The 23,478-nt window shown below is 43.2% G+C and overlaps 1 protein-coding gene across 8 annotated transcripts in view; it reads right to left on the reverse strand.

The window, feature by feature from the left end:
* The window catches only part of TLN2 (talin 2), a 481,890-nt gene that overhangs the window by 14,012 nt on the left and 444,400 nt on the right, over positions 1 to 23,478 (reverse strand). For all 8 annotated transcript variants that reach the window (XM_070469184.1, XM_070469188.1, XM_070469186.1 and 5 more), the window contains 3 exons: positions 22,459 to 22,566; positions 9,631 to 9,736; positions 8,625 to 8,749 (listed from right to left, as the gene is read on the reverse strand). In XM_070469184.1, coding sequence (XP_070325285.1) covers positions 8,625 to 8,749; positions 9,631 to 9,736; positions 22,459 to 22,566 — 339 coding nt within the window. The remainder of the gene's footprint in view (positions 1 to 8,624; positions 8,750 to 9,630; positions 9,737 to 22,458; positions 22,567 to 23,478) is intronic.

The raw sequence follows: 23,478 nt of genomic DNA on the forward strand, positions 1-23,478 counted from the left end.
CTCTGGCCTTTAAAGGTATAACACTTTTCCATTCATTTAGAGACAAAAAGTTGCAGAACAGACAATAACATGTGTCATGCTTGAGTTTATAGGAACGTTGGGACCAAACCTACATGGACAGCTGCAAGAACAAAGGATTCCAGAGCCAATAAGTCTGTACCAACCAACCACACCCTCTCCCTTTTTAGTATTAAGGAAGCCTAAATCCTAACTCGAGGAAGATGGCTCTTTGGGACAGCAGTCCACCATCTTCTTTGTCGGCTGGCTTTCTGAATAAAGTTGCTATTCCCTGCCCCAGTGCCTCATCTCTTAATTTACTGTCATGTTGTGTTGGAAGCAGTAAGAGCTTGGACACAGTAACATTCTGAGAACATAATCTTTTTTCACTCATTTTCCTAACCTACCTTCCAGCCTACCTATCCAATAAGGCTGTTATATATAAATTATTAATATACACAAAGCATATAGTAAATGCTCAATAACTCACAATTAACTTCATTTTTCTATTAATACATATACTTTTTGTGTTTTTTAACAAGTTTTTCAGACTGTGAGTTAAACTAGTCTGTTTCTCTGTCTGCACCCTATTCTTAACCCATAATTCTAATAAAGGTTCTAGCTGCTATTCCTGAATACAACCTACAACACAAATAAAGAAGACAAATCAAAGATAAATGAAGTGTCAAGCGTTGGAACTGCTTCTAGCTTCTCCTTTGACACCCAACCAGGAAATAGACAACTGGGTTTCAGTCCCTGCTCTGCCCTGTCTGGCCATGTGACTGGGGAATTTGATGCCCTTCTCCAGATATCAAACAAACATTTCCTTTTCTGTTTGTGAAATCTTTTTAAAGAATGCATGGACTAAAATTAGCACAGACTCCATTTTTTCTTCTTTCCTCTCTTCTGGCCTCCTTCCTAAAGGAGCTTTACTAACCTCCACCAAGCCCATCCTCCTAGACAGGTCCCTGGGCATGCACCTGGCAGAGGAAGAATGTTTCCATCTGTGGTCCTCTTTTTTGCCCCTTTCTTTGTGAATTACATCCCTGCAACATCGTGTCCCTTCCCCTGATGGACTTGACAGTGAAGGAGCTGAAGACAACCATAGTAGATGGCCTAAGGGTCCCTAGCCTCATTGCTGCCTCCCTCCCTGAAAACCTCCTCTGAGGGATCACCTTGCTGAGTGCTGATAAGCATCATAGTCATCTCTCACAGATGGCCACTAAAACCAGACTACAACTCACTGCACTATCTTTCCAGTTAGGAATCATGCTGTTTTGTGTCACTGAAGGCCTTGTCAGTTCAGTTCAGTCGCTCGGTCGTGTTTGACTCTTTGTGACCCCATGAATTGCAGCATGCCAGGCCTCCCTGTCCATCACCAACTCCCGGAGTCTACTCAAACTCATGTCCATCGAGTCGGTGATGCCATCCAACCATCTCATCCTCTGTTGTCCCCTTTTCCTCCTGCCCCCAATCCCTCCCAGCATCAGGGTCTTTTCCAATGAGTCAACTCTTTGCATGAGGTGGCCAAAGTACTGGAGTTTCAGCTTCAGCATCAGTCCTTCCAAAGAACACCCAGGACTGATCTCCTTTAGGATGGACTGGTTGGATCTCCTTGCAGTCCAAGGGACTCTCAATAGTCTTCTCCAACACCACAGTTCAAAAGCATCAATTCTTCGGCACTCAGCTTTATTGACTAGGCCAAAGCCTTTGACTGTGTGGATCACAATAAACTGTGGAAGAGATGGGAATACCAGACCACCTGACCTGCCTCTTGAGAAACCTGTATGCAGGTCAGGAAGCAACAGTTAGAACTGAACATGGACCAACAGACTGGTTCCAAATAGGAAAAGGCATACGTCAAGGCTGTATATTGTCACCCTGCCTATTTAACTTATATGCAGAGTACATCATGAGAAACGCTGGGCTGGAAGAAGCACAAGCTGGAATCAAGATTGCTGGGAAAAATATCAATAACCTCAGACATGCAGATGACACCATCCTTATGGCAGAAAGTGAAGAGGAACTAAAAAGCCTCTTGAAGGTCTTGTAGACGCTTACAATTAAAAACAAGATCATAAATCACATCAGAAATTTAAAAAAAAATATTTGGGTATAATTTTTTAAAGTGTAAACATCTGCATATAATTTAAATGTCCTCCAGGAAAAAAAGAAAGGCAAACAACGAGAACTTCCATAACATGAGTGAAGCATTTTCCTGCCAGGTGGAAACCTGAGTGGAACAGGCAGTCCCAATTCCTCCCTTTTGGTAGTGAGTTTGGCCACCAGCACTTTGCTTCTGCTTTTGAGTTGAGAGGTGCTGGAGGGGAGACCTTACCTGTACCCAAAGACCTGAATAGTATGTGAGCCAGGTCAGCCTCTCTTCTGGAGGACCCTAGGTGGGTTGTCTTTAGGACTACCACGCTTACTAGTCCTAATAAAAGGGAAATTTCTCAAAACCACAGGAACTGCCAAGAGACCAGAGCTGGTGAGCTGGCCTGGTCTCCCCAGGTTGATCTGGTCCCAGGGGAAACTCCAGGGAAACAGTCAACCAATAAAGCAGGTGCCAGAGAGAAAGCACTGCCGAATGGTTATGCCATCCACCTGGGGAGGGACCAGCCTCTGCATCCAGATGTGGAATAACTGCATGTTTCTGCAGCATCTGATGGATAAAGTCCAAGCTTGTCAGATTAGTATCTTGGGAGCAGTTTTCCCACAGCAGCCACTGCTCTTTCTTTAAATACCACTGGAATAATCTTGTAACTGCTATTTCTGTTCTTTTTTTCCTGTATGTCATTCCAGAGTTATGCTACAGATATCTATACTTCTATCCTTTATCAGAATCTACTAATTGCTATTTCTATTTGATAGAAAAATTCTTATGTGTCAAACTCTTAAAAAATACATATAGGCACTCGAGTATCTATCTAGGAAGCATAGATGAAGAACAAATGACAGAATTTTTCCAAAGATTTAATTAGGTAGAATTGTTACACTGTAAAGTCATGTGACACGAATCCTGTGCGTGTCTGAGGAGGGTCTGAGAGACCCACGGCTCTACTTGGTGGGGAGTCATGTGGGAACACATGCTGACTAGGGGCCCCACTCACCTTTACTCTTCCGCCCACCTCATGTCTCCTGGCCTGGAAGCAGCTAGTGGTACATGAGCTCAATGCCCACTGCTTGGTCACAAAGTGCTGTATCCTTCTCCTCCCTGAACATCTGTTTGCCTTTTCTCATTTGCCCAGCTAATCAGTAGAGCCTGCTGGTCAACAGCAAAATGTACCCTAAAAAGATACATCGATTCTAATGTATGGGCTTCAAACTTCAAGTCCTTTTAAACTGAGCTTTTCATCATTCAGAACAGCTTGCTGTTGCTTTTCCATGACTATCTGTCATTTTGGCCAAACAACTTTAACTGGACTTAAAACTCAAAACAACACCATCTAGCTGCGTGAAGGTAGCATTGACTATGGCAGCATCTTAGAAACTGGCTGAAGGAGCTCCTGCTGGCACATAGCCACTGCTCTCTTCTCAATGAGGGTGACCCCAGGGACGGGCGCCACTTCCTAACTCTGCAAGCTGGGGCTCCGACACTGTATTGCCCTCCCCTGTGTCACCACCTCTCTGCTGCTGTGACCTGTCACTAGGCGGTCCCTGCCAGCAGCGATGGGCTGGCTCTTAGAGCGACCAGGAGAGGCTTTCCTATCCTGCCTGTACACACCTCTGGCTCACTATCTTCATAGAGTAGTGTCTTTATATTCAGGAGTGCCCTTTACAAGAGCACTTCCTCTTTGCTCCAAAAATCGGAGCCATTAGCACAATACTTTCCCTTTCAGAAAGCAGTTTTAAGTCTTTTGTTGAAAGAGATCAGAATGAACTCACATATCCTTCACAGGCTCTTCTAGGGGGAGGAGGTCAGAACCAACCGAGTTAGGCTGTTACGTGCCAGGAAAAAAATGTTTCACAATCCCGAACTTCCTGTTGCACCCAATTAGGCTATGGAATCACTTTCTGATTGTCGGCATATTCTAAATATTATCAACCTCTACTGACAAGTTAACCTACAACAGGAAACTCAACAGACAGAGTATAATCCACACTGCGTTATCTTTATTAGATATATTTAGTCCCCAAGGTTTATATAAAGCCCAGTGACTCACCATCCATACATTTGGTTTGGCTGATTTGGTTTATACATTTTGTTACTGTGGGTGGAAAGGAACGTTACAGAAAGTTGATTTGTGCTTGAATTTTTTGCTGAAAGCTTGTTCATGAAAATTACTAATTTTTAAATTGAAGATCAGGGTAAAACTGAACTAAAATGAAATGTAAATCTAGATGTGTCTGGAGGTTATAATCCTGACCCTGTATCACAAACATGGGCTTTATTCCCCCACATTGAGCACAGCCTTTAAGGATTCATCATTGCACAAAACTAAGCTGTACATAATATCTAAGCTCTTATGAAACATCACTAATTATGATTTGTTTCTATAATAAACAAAATAATCTAGCAGTACAGATACAGGTTTTAAATGCTACAAGAAGAAATGGAATATAACAAAGAGATGTAGTGAGTAATCTACTTGTGATTCTAACATATTCTTTCCTGTTGCCTTATAAGCTATATTAGGAACCCCCGGAGACAGGGCAAGACACTGTAGGAATATGTTTGATATATAGTTGGATTAAATAACAACCTAATATATCAAACATATCACACAGAGGCCTGCAGAAAGGCATCCAGGTCTGACTGAGCTGAGAATGAGGCACAGCATTGCAAGCTGCAGCCACGGGAGGGGTGGGGGGTGGGGAGGGTGCCACTGTGGCACCTCCATTACCTGTCTGTGGAGCACAGGTGTGTCTGCAGGTATGGAAACGGCGCCATCAGCAGTATCCTAGGCACATGCACCTGGGCTCACCGACATTCTCATTTTGCCTTTATACCATCTTCCCAAGCAAACGGTGGATCCAAAGATGCCAATTTGTTACTTGTGTCTGGGCGATTCCCGGTAAAAAGAGATGCTTACATTTTTAAGGGCCCAAGCTGGGAATATACCAGGAATCATCTTTACAAACCCTGGACCATCCTATTTTTAAAAACAGGCAACCTGAGAATGTGGTGGGCCAAACAACGGAGACGAAAACATTGTCCATCCCCCAAACTCCTTCAAAGCAGTGGAGCTGCTTCCCAAGTACAGAGGCAAAGCACATTCACCCAATCTTGGGTGCCTGGGGTTTTAGGTCGAGTTATCAGGGACAGAGGTATAGCAGCAACGGCCTACTTACAGAACCCTGAGGATTTATGATTGATTAACTGATTGACTTCCATTTTGGAAGGGGATGGGAAGAACTGGTTGGTCTCAAAAGATTGATTGATTATGATGTCAGATTGGGATCTTTTTTTTTTTTTAACTGGTGAGAAATTCCTTCTTGAAGTCAAGAAAGATATTTTATTTCATGCAGGCATTAACCATAGAGCAGATGGCATTCCCAGACAGGTACAGAATCTGGGTGGTTTAGGGTGATGGGTTCTTCAGAATGGTTTTACAGATAACACAATCCATGTGGTGGGAGCCTTTGTCACTAGCTGGAGTGAGATTTCTAATCATTTTAAAGACTCAGGAAGGGCCAAATACTCCCTCATATGCAGATGGGAGTGACCTAGAGTAGGTACCTCCAAGGAAGGGACTCAAATCAACACTTACGTCAACTGTGACCCTGGCTTTCCTTATAAACCCACACTGAAAACAGAAAGGCTGGGTGATCCTGGGGCAGTGGGGGAATGCACACTGGCCCAGTTCAGCAGTCATCACTAACTTTTTAAGTGCTATTATTTTTAAAACATTGTCTTATGAAATTTTAAGACATAGATCCTCCCACCACCCCAGTCCCACCATCATTCTTGCACATTCCCCACCTGTCTCCTTCATTCACAAGTGTGTCTTTTAACAGAGTTGTGATCATACTGAGTACACAACTCCACATCCTGTTTTTTTTTCACTTAATATTATGCCAGGAGCATCTTCTTCATGCTACACAGACTGATCAACCATTACTCTGAACAGCTACATACTTGTCCTTCAAGGAGACACTCAGGGTAGCCTCCAAATTCTTGCTGCTTTGAATAGGATGAAAGGAGCAACTCTCTCATGCATACAAAACTTTTATCCTCTCTGGATTTCCTCCTCAGGACAGATTCCCAGAGGTGGGATTAACGGCTCAAAGGGTATGGGTAAACCAAAAACATCCCCCATGGGACTGCACCAGAGTTTCTGACACTAGGTAGCCCAAGAGGACTGGTATGGGCTAAACTACCACCCGGAGCCCACGCAATGCTCAGTCGAAGTCACCTGACTCTGGCAAGTAATTTGCCTCTGATTCTGCATCCCTAGAGCAGGGGTGCTAATGATGCTACTTTGTGGACTTGTAAGGACCAGGTGAGTTAATCTACCTAAAATACCTAGAAGACTGACTAGCATGTGCTTGGTACTCAATCAATGTGAGTTTTTTTTTTTTTTTTTTGCTAAGGCCAAAAGCTCATGGATCCATGGAATAACTTTTGTTTCAGACATTTCCTAGGAGGTAGTAGATAAAAGCTCCAGAAGTGTATTTTCGGGGATAGTGATATTACTAAGTCTTACGACATGTCGGGCACTATTTCTAAATTATCTAATACATTATATCAATAATCCTATGAGGTAGGAACTTGAATGACCTTGTTTTTCAGATCAAGAATCATGAGATAAATCAAGAGCTGGACAGAGGGAAAGCAGAACTGAGAGCAGACAGAGCTCGGGAAGATCTGCAAAAGGACAACAGGACAGGGATTGAGACAGTAGCTCTTGAGTTTGGGAAGTGTTGGTATAAATTAACGCCAGGCTAATTCTCCAGGAGAAAGAGCAACTGACATGGCTGCAGCATTAGCAGACAGAAGCTTTCCCCAGAGGACAGGAAAGTATGTGGTAAATCAGAGAAGGGAAAGGAAAATGAATTAAGTTTAAGCCTCAAAATCTCAGTTAATGGCTGCCTGCTTCTTAGCTGAAAGAAGTTTTCCATTCATGCTGAACTTATTTTATAAAGCAGAAGTCAAGTCAAGTCTAGAAGATGGAGTTGTCCTTACCCCTACACTTAACTCTGAAGATCGCTGAGAAAAACTTGGTTAAAATCTCATATCACCTAAGACCCTCAGGTTAAGGCCAGTAAAGAGGACCTTGACAAACTCAAAAACTAGAAGCCAAAACTCTGAACTTTTGAGTTCAGATGAGAAATTTTAAAAAAGGCTTTTACCAAATTTAGAGTGACAATTAGGAGACTGGCTCTAAGAATTCCAAGGTTTTAAGAATGTTTGCAAACTTAATAGATTGACTATATGCCCATGTCTATTTTACACACAACATGAGCCCAAGAACTGCTTTTGAGCACTTTAGTGTATTTTAGTGCTCAAACTCCACCCTTTTTTTTTAAAAAAAATGTACACTTTTAGGCATATCTAAACTGGAGATCCAACTTTTTTTTTGAGAAGAGCCAGATTTTACTTCCTAATGTATGTGGGTCCTTGGAAGGGAGGTAAGGTTATCAGCAGGGACTTGCTTGACTAGAAAGATGGGTCCCTTTGGTTCCACCATCCTCCTGGTGAAGATAGCCATGTGGGAGATGGGATTATGGTTTCTTTACAGGGTTGGGCTTTGTCCCCCAGACAGCACCAGTGCACCGTCTTTTTACGTATTAATTGTCCTCTCTACTGCACTACCTTAAAGTATCTCCTTTTAAATGGCTTTCTCTTAACACATATTTATGATCTTAAGTTCTCAACATTTATCTAGACAACCACAGATGGAGAAACATGCCAGTTAACCACAGTCTCCAGCATGTACTGAAAGAAGTCTGTTACTGGGTTCACTTTTGAGGTTCACATTGCTCTCTACTGATATTTAAGGAAAGGAGAGACCCAGCATTGCTACTTTTGGTAAAAAGCATTATAGAAATCAGAAAATTACAGGGTGACAGTCTCACATTCAATTACTGGGGTGTTCTATAGAAAAAATCCAATACCTGCTTCATATAATAGTGAAACAAAAGTCACGATTTTGTTTCAAGAAACACCTGGATTCTTCCTCTGGCTACCCAAAGGTATTTCTTGGGCTGGTTAACCTGAAAGATCCACCCTTGGGTTTTTTCCATACCCTGTAAAAAGGTGCTAGGCAGGTAGAACAGGTTTGTAGGTTACTAGGCCAAGCACCGGAGAAGGCAATGGCAGCCCACTCCAGTACTCTTGCCTGGAAAATCCCATGGACTGAGGAGCCTGGTAGGCTGCAGTCCATGGGGTTGCTAAGAGTTGGACATGACTGAGCAACTTCACTTTCACTTTTCACTTTCATGCATTGGAGAAGAAAATGGCAACCCACTCCAGTGTTCTTGCCTGGAGAATTCTAGGGATGGGGGAGCCTGGTGGGCTGCCGTCGATGGGGTCGCAAAGAGTTGGACACGACTGAAGTGACTTAGCAGCAGTAGCCCAAGCACAGGTAAGGACATGAACTACCTGCCGCCCATCTGGCTCCACTCACAGCCATCTGCTGGAAGACCTACTGATATCAGATAAGCAGCCACACGTGGACACTCACTTTCGGTTTTGCTCTTGGCTTCAGTTGCTCTAACTTCTTAGCAGCAGCCTCAATGGATGCTGCAGCCCCCAGTAATTCTGTTTCTGCAATGACGGTTGGGTCTTCGGGATCCACCCACTCTGTTCCTAAAATCAGTCCAAAGAGGGTCATTCTTGGTAGCTGCGGACCTCACAGCAGTGACATAATTGCAAACAATATTGGGATTTGCATGCAGGCATGCTCCATAAGCCGACCAGCTGCACTCTCCTAAGGGATGTTCTCCCCAGGCTCTTGCAGAGACCAACTGGGTGCAGTGGCCACCTATCTGACCCTCACTTTCCAAACCAGTTGTACAGACAACGCTACCACAAAAGCAGCCATCAATGAGAGCTGCAAAAATCGAGATCTTACAGACCAAGGCTAGCTTGAGTTTTACTCTGATTTGTAACTTAAAGCTCATGAATGCAAGTCAGCATCCACAGGAGAAATAAGATCATGCTGAGCACAGAGATTTTGTCATTCTCTTCTGGGAACTCATCTTCATGAGTTCCCAGAAAAGAACAACCACCTCCTCAATGCAAACAAAGGGAGATTGGTCAGAAAACCCTTCCCAGGGTGAGCTGATTGCTTCCATGTAACCATGAAGGGGTGTGTAAACAATGTATCCAGATAGCATCATTGAAGTGTATTTAAATAATACACATGAAGTGTATTATTAAAATAAAAATAAATATTCAAAGAAAAATACAGAAGAAAATGGGTGGCAAGACCCTTAAAAGAGAAGTGAACAATTTAGATGGATTACGCCATTTATGTGGAAGCACTTAATACATAACTGGAGAAAAGACTTGTTTCAGGAGGCTATCACTTTCTAAGCCTAACTCTGTCCCTATTTGCCTTTACAAAGTTGCTCACTCTATCCCTCTGGCTCATCTGCCAAGAAGAGGCCTGTGTTGGCGGCGCAGCCTCTCTGCGCAGCTGGCCGCCCAGGTTGCCGCACGGGATGACACGTGAGAGTCCAGCCTACCTTTCATGGCTTCTGCTGCCTGGATGAGCTCCGTCACGGCGCCAGCCACGCGCTTGGAGAAGGCAGCCAGCTGGTGCTTGAGTTCTGGGGTTGGTTTCTGAAGAATCTGTGTGTGAGGAACACGTCAGACACGTAAGGGAGAGGGCAGCCATTGTGACAGGAAGCCCGCTCTTGCCGGTGGGTGCGGAGCTGGAGCCCCTGGTTTGAATTTGCAACTCTGCCCCGAGTGACTTCAGAAACTTAGGGGGAAACTCCTAAGACTCACTGGCTTTCAGTTTCCTCACGTGAGAAATGAAAAGTCGGGGAGCAGGGATTCTCCTAAGGTCTTTCTGACATACTTCCCTAAGATCCTAAGGGAGATGAAGTTCTTAGTTGTCCTTCCGTTTGTACCTAAAACAAATCTACACACATGAAAATTACCCAAAGTGAAAGAATGCTCTGAGTGAACATGAAAGACCAAGGCCACAGGTCATCTGGTGCTTGTGACAAAGCAAATATGGGGCCAGAAGACATGTGTGACTCAGGTGGGATCTTGGAGGGAAAAATCCCCAAGAGGAGGGCTGCTCCTAAAAGGACAACTCATTTCCTTGGCTCTGATTGCAAGCTCTCCTGGGAGAAGTCCTACAGATTTTCCTTCTTTTAAACCTAGCTTCAAAGGGTTTTAAATTGACTGTTTGCTTTTTTTTAAATGGTGTTTAAAAAGATCCTAAAAAATATAACCCTAATCCAATTTAAAGGACATCCTCAGCTGATTTCTCTCCAAATTCGTTCAAGAACAGAACTATGAAACAGACGAGCACTCCCTACCATCCTCCCCCACGGATTTACATCTGACTTACACCATCTTCTTCCTCCCTAATCTTGAAATTTCCTTCTTTCAATATTCTTTTCTGCATCTCTTACCCATGCTTTACAGGGGTCATGGTGAGATTTAGAAATGCTCAGAGATTCAGGAGCAAAACACCATTACTGATGACTATGGACAATTCAAGAGCCTCTGAGCAGTAGACAAAGCATGGGCTTTGGCTTTGTCAAACCTGTGGCTCAAACCTGGCTTCACCGGCTCCTGGTTTGTGACAATGGGCATATTACTAACCCCCCTCAGAACCTGTTTTCTTATCTGTAAAACAGGAATAATGTTTACTCCTTAGGAGTGGGATAAACATCAAACAGAATCACACACAAGAAGTATCTTGCACAATGCCTGGAACACAGTAGACATTCATGAAATGTTAAATTCCCTTTTTGGTGTCCTATACCCTTTTCACATGGCCAGGAATTGTACTCTTTCTCATGAGTTTGGAAAAGATGTCTTTTGAATCAAAAAACTATAAGAGAATTTTAAGAGAAGACTTGGTGAAAAATCTGGGGTTGGGAGAGTTAACAGGGTTACACATTAACCAGTCCCAGACATACCAGTGCATAGAAGACATTATGTTATACCCTTGAACTAATCAGTCAAAGATTCTTGAACATCACTTCCCAGACATCTATCCCTACCCTCCTTCCTCTGGCAATCTTCTAAATTTTATATTTGTTACTGTTCTGAGTTCAGCTGTTTTGTTTTTCTCATTTCCTCATCCTAGGACCTAGCTACACATGTCACCATGCATATATTAACTCAGTACAAACCTGTGAACGAGTGAACAAATGAATGAAGTACAATTGTCTTTGTTTACAAATAATATGAATGTCTATGTAGAAATTCCTAAGGCATTTATTTAAAAAATAAAGGAAAAAAAGGTAGAATAAATGAGTTTATTAGCAAGGTTACAAGATAAAAGGTCAATCTACAAACACCAATTATATTTCTACATATTACCAGTGAGTAAAAAAACTTTTCACTGCCAATATGCTACTACATATTGGCAGTGAGAATTAAATTTTTTAAAAAGCAATACCATTTATAGTGGCATAAAAATCATGACATACCTGTTAAATTCGATAACAAATGTGCAAGATGTGGATGCTAAAAACTATATTGTTGAAAATATTAAAGACTCACATAAATGGAGAGATATAGTATATTCATTGATTAGAAGATTATTAAGGTTATCAATTGTTCTCAGACATCTCCATGATCCTAGCCAAAATCCCAACAAGTTTTTTTTTTTTAAAGATACTGACAAGATGATTCTAAGTTTATATAAAATGCAAAGGACCCAGAACAGCTAAACCATTTGGAAAAAGAACAAAGTTAGAAGCCTTATAATATCTGATTTCAAGACTCATGATAAAGATGCAGTAGCGACCAAGACAACATGATACTGTACACAGACATACAGATCAGCGGAGCAGAAGAGAGCCCAGAACTAGATTCAGTCGGCCATATTGGTTGGCTGATTGATTACAGGATAATTTTGTCTCAACAAATGATGCTGGAACAATTGGATAGCCATAGCTAAGAAAATGAGCCTGACCCTTTTCTCACACTATATGCCTACATGAACTAGAAATGGAGTATAAACCTGACTGTAAGAATTAAAACTGTAGAATACAGGAAAATAACCTTAGTGATCTTAGCTTTGTAAATAGGGGACAAAACACATAAATTATGCTTTAAAACTTTAATAAGCAGGAACCTGCAAGTTTGTCTTAGAACCTTAAAAACATTATGTTACATGAAAGAAGCCAGTTACAAAAGACCACATGTTGTATGATTGTGTTTATATGCAATGACCAGAATAGGCAATCCATGGAAGCAGAAAAAAGATCAGTGTTGGCCTTGGGCTAAGAGTGGGGCTGAAGGGAATGAGGAGGGCTAAAGAGCATGAGGTTTCTTTTTGGGGAGAAGAAAGGGTTCTAAAATTATCATTATGGCCATAGTTGTACAACTCTTAAATACAGTGAAGATCAAGGAATTGTATGACTTAACTGGAAAAGTCTGTCATATGCCAATTATATCTCAATAAGGTCGTTAACAAGAAGAGAATTAACTAGGCAGGCAAATGAAAGAAGAAAGCGAGGAAGCTGGTAGTAAAGTATGTCACTCCAAAATATGCCTCTTTGGCATACAGATAGCTTTCAGTTGGTTATTTGGAGAAAAATCAGACACAGGAGATGCTCTGAAAACAGGGAAGTTACCCTTTGAAAGGGAAATATATGCTTATAAAAGAAACCTCCATTTGTAAGGGTATCTCCTTCTCTGTATCAGGAAGAGAAAGCTGACTCAATCACAAGAGAATGCTATCAATGAAGAAGGCTCTGACTTGGACTTTCCCAGTGGTGTAATGGATAAGAATCTGCCTGCTAATGTAGGGGACATGGATTCGATCCCTCTTCTGGGAAGATCTTATATGCCCAGGGCAACTAAAACCATGGGCCACAACTACTGAGCCTGCATTCCCTAGAGAAGCCACCAGAATGAGAAACCCATGCGCCACAATAAAGAGTAGCCCCCACTTGCAGCAACTAGACAAAGACCATGCAAAGCAACAAAGACCCAGTGTAGTCACAAAAGAAAAAACGCTCTGCTAACAATCTTAACCCTCATTAACCCTGCTTTTCCTGACCACTTGCTCCAACCAGCTTCCTCCCACCATATATACCTTTCTTTTTCTTTGCCTAAAGGCAGTACCTGATGTGAAGAGCTGACTCATTGGAAAAGACCCTGATGCTGGGAAAGACTGAGGGCAGGAGAAGGGGATGACAGAGGATGAGATGGTTGGATGGCATCATCGACTTGATGAACGTGGGTTTGGGTGGACTCTGGGAGTTGATGATGGGCAGGGAGGCCTGGTGTGCTGTGATTCATAGGGTCACAAAGAGTCGGGCATGACTGAGTGAGTGAACTGAACTGAACATATAATTGGGTGGCTTAGGCCAGTTTGTGAATTACTCGTTTTTCCCCTGGGTAGCTTCCATTTATCCATGGGGTACACATGTGAATAAAACTTTGTTTGTTGTTCTCTGGTTAATCTGTCTTACTACATGTGATCTCTGGCAAGAACTCAGAGCAGAGGGAAAATTATTTTTCTTCTCCCACACTGGGATATAATTCTAAAAATAACTTGATAACCTTGGTGAACAATCTGCCTATAATTCAGGAGACCCAGGTTTGATCCCTGGGTCAGGAAGATCCCCTGGAGAAGGAAATGACAACCCACTCCCATATACTTGCCTGGAGAATCCCCATGGACAGAGGAGCCTGGCAGACTACAGTCCATGGGGTCGCAAAGTTGGACATGACTGAGTGACTAACACACACTTGCAAACAAACATTCAGTTCTTCCTAAATGTTTCATATTTTAGATATGAGATATCTTAGTTGCACTTTCATTTTTACTGAAGTTCTATCTGTACTTTTTTGTTTTTGGTCTGCATCGCTGTCATTTTTTTCTTTTTAAATATACATTTGTCTCCCGCTGCCAGACACTGTTGGACTTCCTTGGTGGCTCAGATGATAAAGAATCTGCCTGCAATGCAGTAGATCTGAGTTCAATCCCTTGGTTGGGAAGATCCCCTTTGGCCTCCTCGTTCCCCTCGAGTGTGCACTGTGCATCTGCACTCTACGTTAACAGATCTGCCCAAGAGCAGAAATAGCTGCTCAACCATAAAGATCAATTTTTCTTCTTCTGTTGCCGCCATGTAACTCCTTAGAAGATAAAATTCCTTTCTCAATCCTGTAAGGGGTCACAAAGACCCACTACTCACACCATGTACAAGCAGACTTCTTTGGTGAACTTTACGTACAAGGTTAATATACCATTTCCTCTAAAGATAGAGATGGATGCAGAATAGACTGTTTAGACGATCTGAGGAGATAACTGGGCCACACCTAATGAAAGTTCTCAGCTTAAATACTTACAACCTTATTAATGCTACCAGCATTAATAATTACTTGTATTCTGCCTATTTTGCAAGATTATTGTTTCCGAAACAATAATAGGTGACTGAGCTTCAGATAAAACTAATTAATGACTAGGTGAATTGAAATGATTGACCAAATATATAGTGCCATTACATCAATGACTGTAACAGTGTAACTCAGATATGGGAAGAAGAAACAAGAGGGAACTGCATCCTGGACCATAACAGACTAGTAAGACAGGCGGTCCAGAGGCCTCTGGTTACTGTTAACAGGGCCTAGTCCTATAATAGCACACTGAGTGCCTATCAACAAAATCCTGGCCTGACCTGCGAATGAGCATTTCCAGTGCAGTGGAACAAATTGGTCACAAAATGCCTTCCAATCTCTGGTTGCAATTAAAACTGAAAGGGACGGGAGTGTAAAATAAAGAATGTTGCCCACCATCCAGGCCTGTAAGGATTAAGTCATTCTCCACTAAGTTACTGACCTACAGTACATCCTGAAAGAAACCCAGGGCAAGGATGAGGCCCTTTGTGCTCCAGGAAAAACTGACAGAACTGGTCCTCAGAGAATTAGATATTTTCAGGAGATTTTAAAAATGAACCTGAATTCTTACATCTTCCTATACTTTGAAAGCACTAAAACCTTTAACTAAGATGTCTGTTTCTAGTGACTAGTAGCAAACTTCTCCCGAGATGAGTGCTTGATTGTATGTACTCTCTTTGCTAAAACCACATATATCCTGATACCCGTCTTCTCACTTATCTCTTCAAAACAGTTCTCAGAGCTCTCTGAGAGACTGTCTCCCAGGTTATAATCCTCAGGTTCACTCAAATAAAAATTTTCATTTCTTTCTTTGATTGACTATTCATGTTTTTCACCGACATGACAAAGAACTCATGCCTAGAAAATATAAAGAACTCTAAAAGTTCAATAAGACAAAAACCCAATTAAAAAGGGCAAAAGATCTGAACAGAGATCATCTGAGAAGATATACAGAAGGCAAACAGGTACATAAAAGATACTCCATGTTGTAAATTAAAACCACAGTAGACTTTTCAGGTGGTCCAGTGGCTGGGACTCCATGTCCCAATACAGGGGGCCAGGGTTCAATCTCTGGTCAGGGAACTAGATCTCATATGCCAAAACTAAGACCTGGTGCAGCCAAATATATATAAATACTAAAAAAGAAACCACAATAAGATATCACCTCATGCTCACTAGAATGGATAAAACTGAAAAGACTGACCATTCTAAGGGCTCACAAAGACATGGAGAAATGGGAACTCTCATACACTGCTAGTGGAAATAACCACTTTACAAAAGAATTCAGTAGTTTTCTAGAAAGTTAAAAATATACCTATCCTATGATATAAATATTCCACTTTAATATATTTATCCAAGATAATGAAAACATATATAGAGAAAGACATATATAGGATGCTCTTAGCAGCTTTATTTTTAACAATCAAACCTGGAAACAACCCAAGTATCCATCAGCAGGGGAACAGATTAGACAACACCATGCAACAATAAAAGGGGTCAAATTACTGCTGCACACAAGAATGTGGATGGAATTAAAAATACTGATGCTGAGTGAAAGAAGCTAGACAAAGAAGAGTACACACTAGATGATTACCTTTATATAAAAGTCTGGCAAGTGTAAACAAATCTATAATAACAAAATGCAGATCAGTGGCTGCCTGGAAGTTTTGAAGAGTAATGGATATACTCATTGTTTGGATTGTGGTGATGTTTTCACAGATGTATTCAAATATCAGCACTCAAATGGTAAACTTCAGATATATGTTTATTGTATGTTAGCTATGCCTCAATAAAGCTAAAACAAAAGTGAAGGGTGTGGTAGGGAGATTCACTTAAATCATCCAAGTGGAGTGGTGAAAGACTTCTGTCTTTAAAAGACCTTTGATGGAAAGAGAAAACCACTTCTGTATACACTCTGGCTCTAAGAAGGGAACAGCCCTGACAACAAAGCACCCCATTTAGACAAGGCAGAGCAAAGGAGTTCTATTTTTATTCTGCAATTAAGTCAACATGATTTCTAATAGCAGGCAACAGATAGAACGAAATTAAAGTGCTGTTAGTGAAAGTGAGGGTAACTTTAATCCTGTCAAAGAGCTCATATTGTGGGTTAGCAGCAATATTGAACTGTGGTTGCCACAGAGGCCAACTGGCTGTCTCTCATCCTGCAATAGAAATCCTCCACGACAGACCAGCCAACAGCAAATGCAGAAGGCCAAGACTGCTCAAACAGGCACAGCTAAAGCTGCATAAAGGAGCTCCCGGGGCAGCAAGGACAGGGCTCTGCCTAAATTAGATCCCTCTGTTTGTAGACTGATAACTAGATTCTCAAACAAACAAAACATTCCCCAAGGAGGAGTTCTCGATTTGGAGTTTCTAAATTCCCAAAGGATCCAGCTGGGTGTCTGGGAATCCTCCTAACAGTTCAAGGGACATTTCTGTTTATGAGCTGACGTTTCTCTGATGAGGGTAGGGAGATGGCAGGAAATGGGTTTTTAGCTAATTCAGGGAGACCCAAATCCACAAAAGGTTAAGAAAGCTGAAATCATGATAGTTATTTGTGCCTCAATAGACAAAAATAGGAGAATGGAATTGGTAAAGGATATAAAATTATTATTGAGAGTTTTTTTTAAACAAAATAAGAATCTGAACCAAATAAGACAAGATATTAATTTAAAAAGTTAGTTAATTATAGATGGTAGACACACAAATGTTGACATGGTTTTCTGTGTTTTAAGATTTTTTTTCTAAAGTAAAACTAAAATATACAAACTAGCCAAAACAGGTGAGGAATCCTTGACTCTAGGATATTTGAACGGAACAAGCCAAAGCAGGATACCTTCTCCCACATTTTCACGCGTCTGAATTTAAGAAAAACAGCCCCTAAAGAAGATGGCTGAACTTCCTTGGACCACTGAAAAGGATCTCAGTTTATTCCTCTAAATTGCCAGATACTTTCTCCAAGTGAGGAGGAGGGCAGGCTGGGGAGTATGGTGTGTGTGTGTGTATGTGTGAATGGGTATATGGTGTGTGTGTGTGTGTACAGGTATATGGTGTGTGTGTGTGTGTACAGGTATATGGTGTGTGTGAGTGTGTGTGTGTGTGTGTGTGTGTATGTGTGGGTGGGTGTATGGTGTGTGTGAGTGTGTGTATGGGTATATGGGGTGTGTGTGTGTGTGTGTAAGTGTGTGGGTATATGTTGTGTGTGAGTGTGTGTGTGTATGGGTGTATGGTGTGTGTGGGTGTATGTGTGTGAGAATGTGTGTGTGTATGGGTATATGGGGTGTGTGTGCGTGTGAGAGTGTGTATGTGTGTGTGGGTGTGGGTGTATGGTGTGTGTGAGTGTGTGTGGGTGTATGATGTGCGTGAGTGTGAGTGTGTGGGTGTATGGTGTGTGTGACAGAGAGTGTGTGTGTGGGGTGTGGGTGTATAGTGTGTATGGTGTGTGTGTGTGTGTATGGGTATATGGTGTGTGTGAATGTGTGTGTATGGGTGTATGGTGTGTGTATGTGTGTATGGTGTGTGAGAGTGTGTGTGTGGGGGGTGTGGGTGTATAGTGTGTGTGTGGGTGTATGGTGTGTGTGTGTGTGTGTATGGTGTGTGTGTGTGTGTGTGTATGGTGTGTGTGTGGGTGGGTGTATGGTGTGTGTGTGGGTGGGTGTATGGTGTGTGTGAGAGTGTGTGTGTGTGGGGGTGTGGGTGTATAGTGTGTATGTGTGTATGGTGTGTGTGTCGGTGTATGGTGTGTGAGTAAATCTCTAGTTTTAACTGCTTTTTTATTCACCGCTCTCAAATAGCTTATCTTAGTATTCTTTCTCTCTACCCTAAAGCTAATATCCAAATAAATCCAAAGTCTTCTCTAAATTTGCAATTTGGCTCTCTTTATCTGACTCTGTCTAAGCTCCCTCAGAAGTGAACACTAGTGTCTACGTCTGTGCATTTCCATTTCCTCACTTCCTCTCGGGTCGGGGCTCCACCAGCTCTGTCCTAAGCGGCCTTATGGCTCATGGTCCTCTCACGTGGAAGGCTTCCTCGGTGCCTCACGTAGTGAAGAACCTGCCTGCAGTATAGATGTGGGTTCGATCCCTGGGTCAGGAAGATCCCCTGGAGAAGGAAATGGCAACCCACTCCAGTATTCTTGCCTGGGAAATGGACAGAGGGGCCTGGCGGGCTGTGGTTCATGGGGTCACACAGAGTCGGACACGACTGAGCAACTAAGCACGCACGCCTCTCATGGGGAACAATCTTCCTCATACTTAGCATCGTATTAGCTCAAATTTCTTTCAGATCTGTTTGGAGAAGGAGCGAGGGCACATGAGGTGAAATGTGAGCTTATTTTCAGCTACAGGACCAAGGAAACTACAACTGTCTGCAGCTTAGAGGACGGAATGCTGTCACAGAGGTTCTACTGTTTTCTGTTAGGAACTGGTATTTTTCATGTTTATGATAATGAACATTATCTGGATGTTTCCTTCCTGTATTTTTATTGGAAAATATTCTTTATGGAAGATGTGCAAGTCTCTAAAGAGACACAAATATATGAGCTAATTTTTTAAAGCAAATATTTGATGTGATTTCATTCTTATCTCCTTGGACATTAGAACCATCAGCACTTGTCACCCTAAAAAGGCAAAAACATCCTTCTTGCAAAACATGAGACCAATTCTGTATGCTGTATAAAAGTTTTCATGTCATCGAGCTTTTCTTCCTATTAGTGATTTCAATTTAGCACCAGTGTTTTTCATACCATAAATCTCAAAACAACTTTGGGGAAACAGGACATTTATACTTCTATTTAATTATGGGTTACAATGATAATAATTGTATAGAAAAATAAAAAGAAATTCGGGTGGCAGGTTTCTAACAGACACATCGACCACCACACAATCAACCAAATTAGGTTTGAAAACAAGGTTTCAGAGTCCTCTTTCTTTAGTAAATATCAGGAAGTACTCATAACAGAAAACATCAGGGAAGCACATCTAGCTGTAAGGTGCAGTGGTGCTTGTGGGGTCCATGAAAAGAAGCGAGTGGTCGCTCCCCTCTTGCCAGTCTCTGGCCTCACATGAAACCTCCTAAATCACAGGTGAGGTGGAGTCTCCCTGTGGAATGTGTCCTTCCTGTTTCAGAAGAACCTACTGATTATCACTAGGGCTGATGCCCGACAGTCACTGTGTCCATGCTAAGTCGCTTTAGTTGTGTCTGACTCTTTGCAAACCTATGGACTGTAGCCCTCCAGGCTTCTCTGTCCATGGGATTCTCCAGGCAGGAATATTGCATGGGTTGCCATGCCCTCCTCCAGGGGATCTTCCCAACCCAGGGACTGAACATGAGTCTCTTATGTTTCCTGCATCGGCAGGTGGGTTCTTTAACACTAGCGTCACCTGGGAAGTCTGACACAGTCATTGAGTGGCCATAAAGCTGGGGTCTCTGAGTGTGTGGCCTGGGAACGGCTCCTAGGTCTTCCCTCATGTTCACCGAGACCTGGAATCCTGGGCTTCTTCTTGAGCAAAGAGGCCGATCATTCCACGTGGCCCCCACCCCCAGGAGGCCTTGTCTCCTGCCACTAACACACAGTGTGCAGGGTGAGGAGCTGAGGAGACAGGAGGCGCCTTGGTGGATGCCGCACCTGGTTCCCAGATACTGGGAGAGGGGCTACAGGTGGCTTGAGGTCAAGGAGGGGACCCTCTGAGGGCTCCCTTTTCCTACTCCCTTGGGAGAAACTTCTCAAAAGAAGTGCGGGCACCTGTCCTTCCTAATGCAGACAGAACTCACCCTGGACTAGGGGGGAAGGAAACTCGACATCTTCACTGTTTGCCTTGAAGGCTGCTGCATCTGTTCCATGTAGCTTCATGCATTTGGCAGAGACGCCACTGCAGGTGGGTCCCAATGCAGTAACATTCTCGTTAAATGGTTCACGAGCAAAGATGTGCAGGGGCCTGGACCTACTAACCCTGAGTCAGATGTCAGTGCAACACAGATACGGACATAGAGGTGGGAAAAAATATGGATTAACCAAGAAACGGACCTGGAGAAAACAGGTGACGTGAGGATCCCTCCCGTGAGTAATAGGAAGATGCCAGAATTGTGGTGCTGGAGAAGACTCTTGAGAATCTCTTAGATAGCAAGATCAAATCAGTCAATCCTAAAGGAAATCAACTCTGAATATTCATCAGAAGGACTGATAATGAAGCTGAAGCTCCAATAATTTGGCCACCTGATGCAAGGAGCCGACTCACTGGAAGAGACCCTGATGCTGGGAAAGATTGAGGGCAGCAGTAGAAGGGGCGGCAGGGGAGGAGGTGGTTGGATGGCATCGCCGACTCAATAGACATGAATGTGAGCAAACTCCGGGAGACAGGAGAGGACAGAGGAGCCTGGCATGCTGCAGTCCATGGGGTCACAAAGAGTAGGACACAGCAACTGAACAAGAATGAATTATTAAACGACTGAGTCAGAAATCAAAGCATAGGAGAGACAAGGAGAAACAGGGGGTCAGGTGAGAGCCCCCACTTAGGAAGCAAGGTGGGCACTATTCCTGCAGCCCCACACCTCCACTCAGCCGGGATGGGCACGTTCCAGAAGTATTTCAACGAAGTGTGCAGCAGATGTGAGCTCAGCCAGTGCCCTGGCCTCCCCACAGGCTCACTTAATCCTGAATAAGCTGCCTGTCTAACATCTGAGCAAACTCAAGCCCAGATAGATGGTGGTTATGCAGCTAGTTTCTTGGCAGAGGCTGGATTTGAATTCGAGGCTTCTAAACCTTAGCCTAAGACTGTTTCCACTATGCTTTCTAATGTTTGGACATAACAAGATTCCATGTGTCCAGAACAGATCGTCTCATCAAAAAAAAAGATACCTTTTGGAAGCCTTACTGGCTTCATTCTCTTTACACTGAATTTCCTGCTAAGTGTGCTCATGGGCTGAAAACCTCAGTCCCAACACAGAGAGCTGGTTTGGCTGAGGGAGAGGCTCGTGCCTGCGAACGCTGACTGACCAAGATGTTCTCACCTGGCTCACAAGCAATATACTGGCTTCTACTCACAAGTATTCAGGCTTTGTGAGCCCAAGGTGAGGAACCCCAGACTGGCCACTCTAACAAAAGATACACTTTTGTACCGACCATAGTTACTGGTGGCTCAGTGGTAAAGAATCTGCCTGCCCATGCAAGAGATGTGGGTTTGATCTCTGGGTCAGGAATATCTCCTGGAGAAGAAAATGGCAACCCACTCCAGTATTCTTGCCTGGAAAATCCTATGGAAAAGAGGAGCCTGGCGGGCTACAGTCCATGGAGTTCCAAAGAGTTGGACACGACTTAGTGACTAAACAACAGTTACCTGGGTGAAGAATATATGTAAGGCTCCCTTAGAAAGCCAAAAATGCTTAACATCAGAGGGTAATTTAAGTTAAAGAGAAGGCACTGAAATGTTAGAATGGGGACAGCTGAGAATAACAAGTAGGACATGGTCCCAGGTCTGTCATTAGTAGCTGGTGACCTCAACCAAGAGGCCAAACATTTTTGAGTCTTGGATCCTTCCTTTGCCCTGTGAGCCTCATGTGGTTGCTTGAAAAAAGAAAAATTTCAATGCCCAGAGAATCAAAAGGCTTGACAGTCTTTGAGGTACATGTGTTGTATATCTGAAAGTGATGGGTCATTTTTTTTGTTGTTTAGGTTTGGGAAGAAGCAAAAGTAACAACGGGAGGGGAGCTACTGTCAAGTCTCTCCTGGGGTGTTTATGACTCCTGAACAAGCTATCTTCCAAACCTGCCCAGTTCTTTTGGATTCAAATGGCACCTCCCTCCAGTCTACACCTGTATCTTGTGAGTTGGAGCAGTGCGATGCGAGATCGAGCTTTTCGGCTCAATCTAGTCCGAGCCTCGCAAGTGGAGTTTGCATGAAGCTCTAAGTGGGATTTTCCCAAGGAAAGGATGCTCGGCTCCTCCCCAGCCCCGGCCCTGCCCACCGCCCTCCTCACCACCAAGACGTGCTCCAGGAGGTCCAGGTAGCCGAGGGTGCACTCCGTCCCGTACCGCAAGGCTCTGGTGCGCACCTCCTCACTGACGTCAGGGTGGAAGGAAGCTTGCTGGAGAAAGAAAGGAATGTCATCTTAAGACAGGAAGAACCAGGCGGCAAGTGGACCAGGCGGCCAAGTGGTCCTGTATGTCCTGCCTGTTTCCACTGTAGGTTCTCTGACAAATTTGTGTCTTGCTTTTTCCAGTGCCCAGGGGCCAGACAAAAGCAAGTGAATCTGGCCCCTTTTTTCTTCCTTTCTCATCACGCCGACCCTCACATCTTTTATTGTAACGTAAGAAATTCCTCACTCTGTGACCAGACCACACTGCAATCATAGCCAGTCTCCTGACCGGGCCCACTGGCTCCTGGGAACCTTCAGAGAACGAGCTCCCCAGCACCCTCAGAGGTGCCATAAATAACTCACATTATACATGTCAAGATAAGCAAACCAGGACATGTGGTTAACACAGCATCTGGCCCCCCTTCTTTTTGTATTTGTGACCTGCTGACTTGAGTTACTCAAGAGATATCATTTCACATGGCACATCCATTCCCGGGGCCACCAGTGACTTTGAATTTCGAATAAACAATGAAAACCTTTAGCCTAAGTGTGGGGCACCCTGGTGTTTTTTGTTTTGTTTTTTTTTTGGTCAGTCTGGCAATCCTACCCATTTAGCCTTTCCTACTATAATTTCACTCTGGAAAGAACTCAAACGGGCTTACAAGAATACAAAAAATAGAAAACTGCAAAAAAAATCACCAGTCAGGACAAACACAAATCATGCATTAGGATAAAAGGTCAAGGCAGAAGGGGAAGAGTGACCTGTCTCCATGCTTCCTCCACTTGAATCCTTCTTCCCAAGGATTGGGGGCTATTTGGAGAATGCCTGGGACTTCTCCTCACCTGCCCTCCCAATTTGAGTGGCTAGCATCTATCATTTATGAGCCTGGTTTTATTCATCTGAGGACTAACAGGCCAGGC

The sequence above is a fragment of the Odocoileus virginianus genome, chromosome 6 (genome assembly GCF_023699985.2).
Source record: "Odocoileus virginianus isolate 20LAN1187 ecotype Illinois chromosome 6, Ovbor_1.2, whole genome shotgun sequence".
NCBI lineage: Eukaryota > Metazoa > Chordata > Mammalia > Artiodactyla > Cervidae > Odocoileus > Odocoileus virginianus.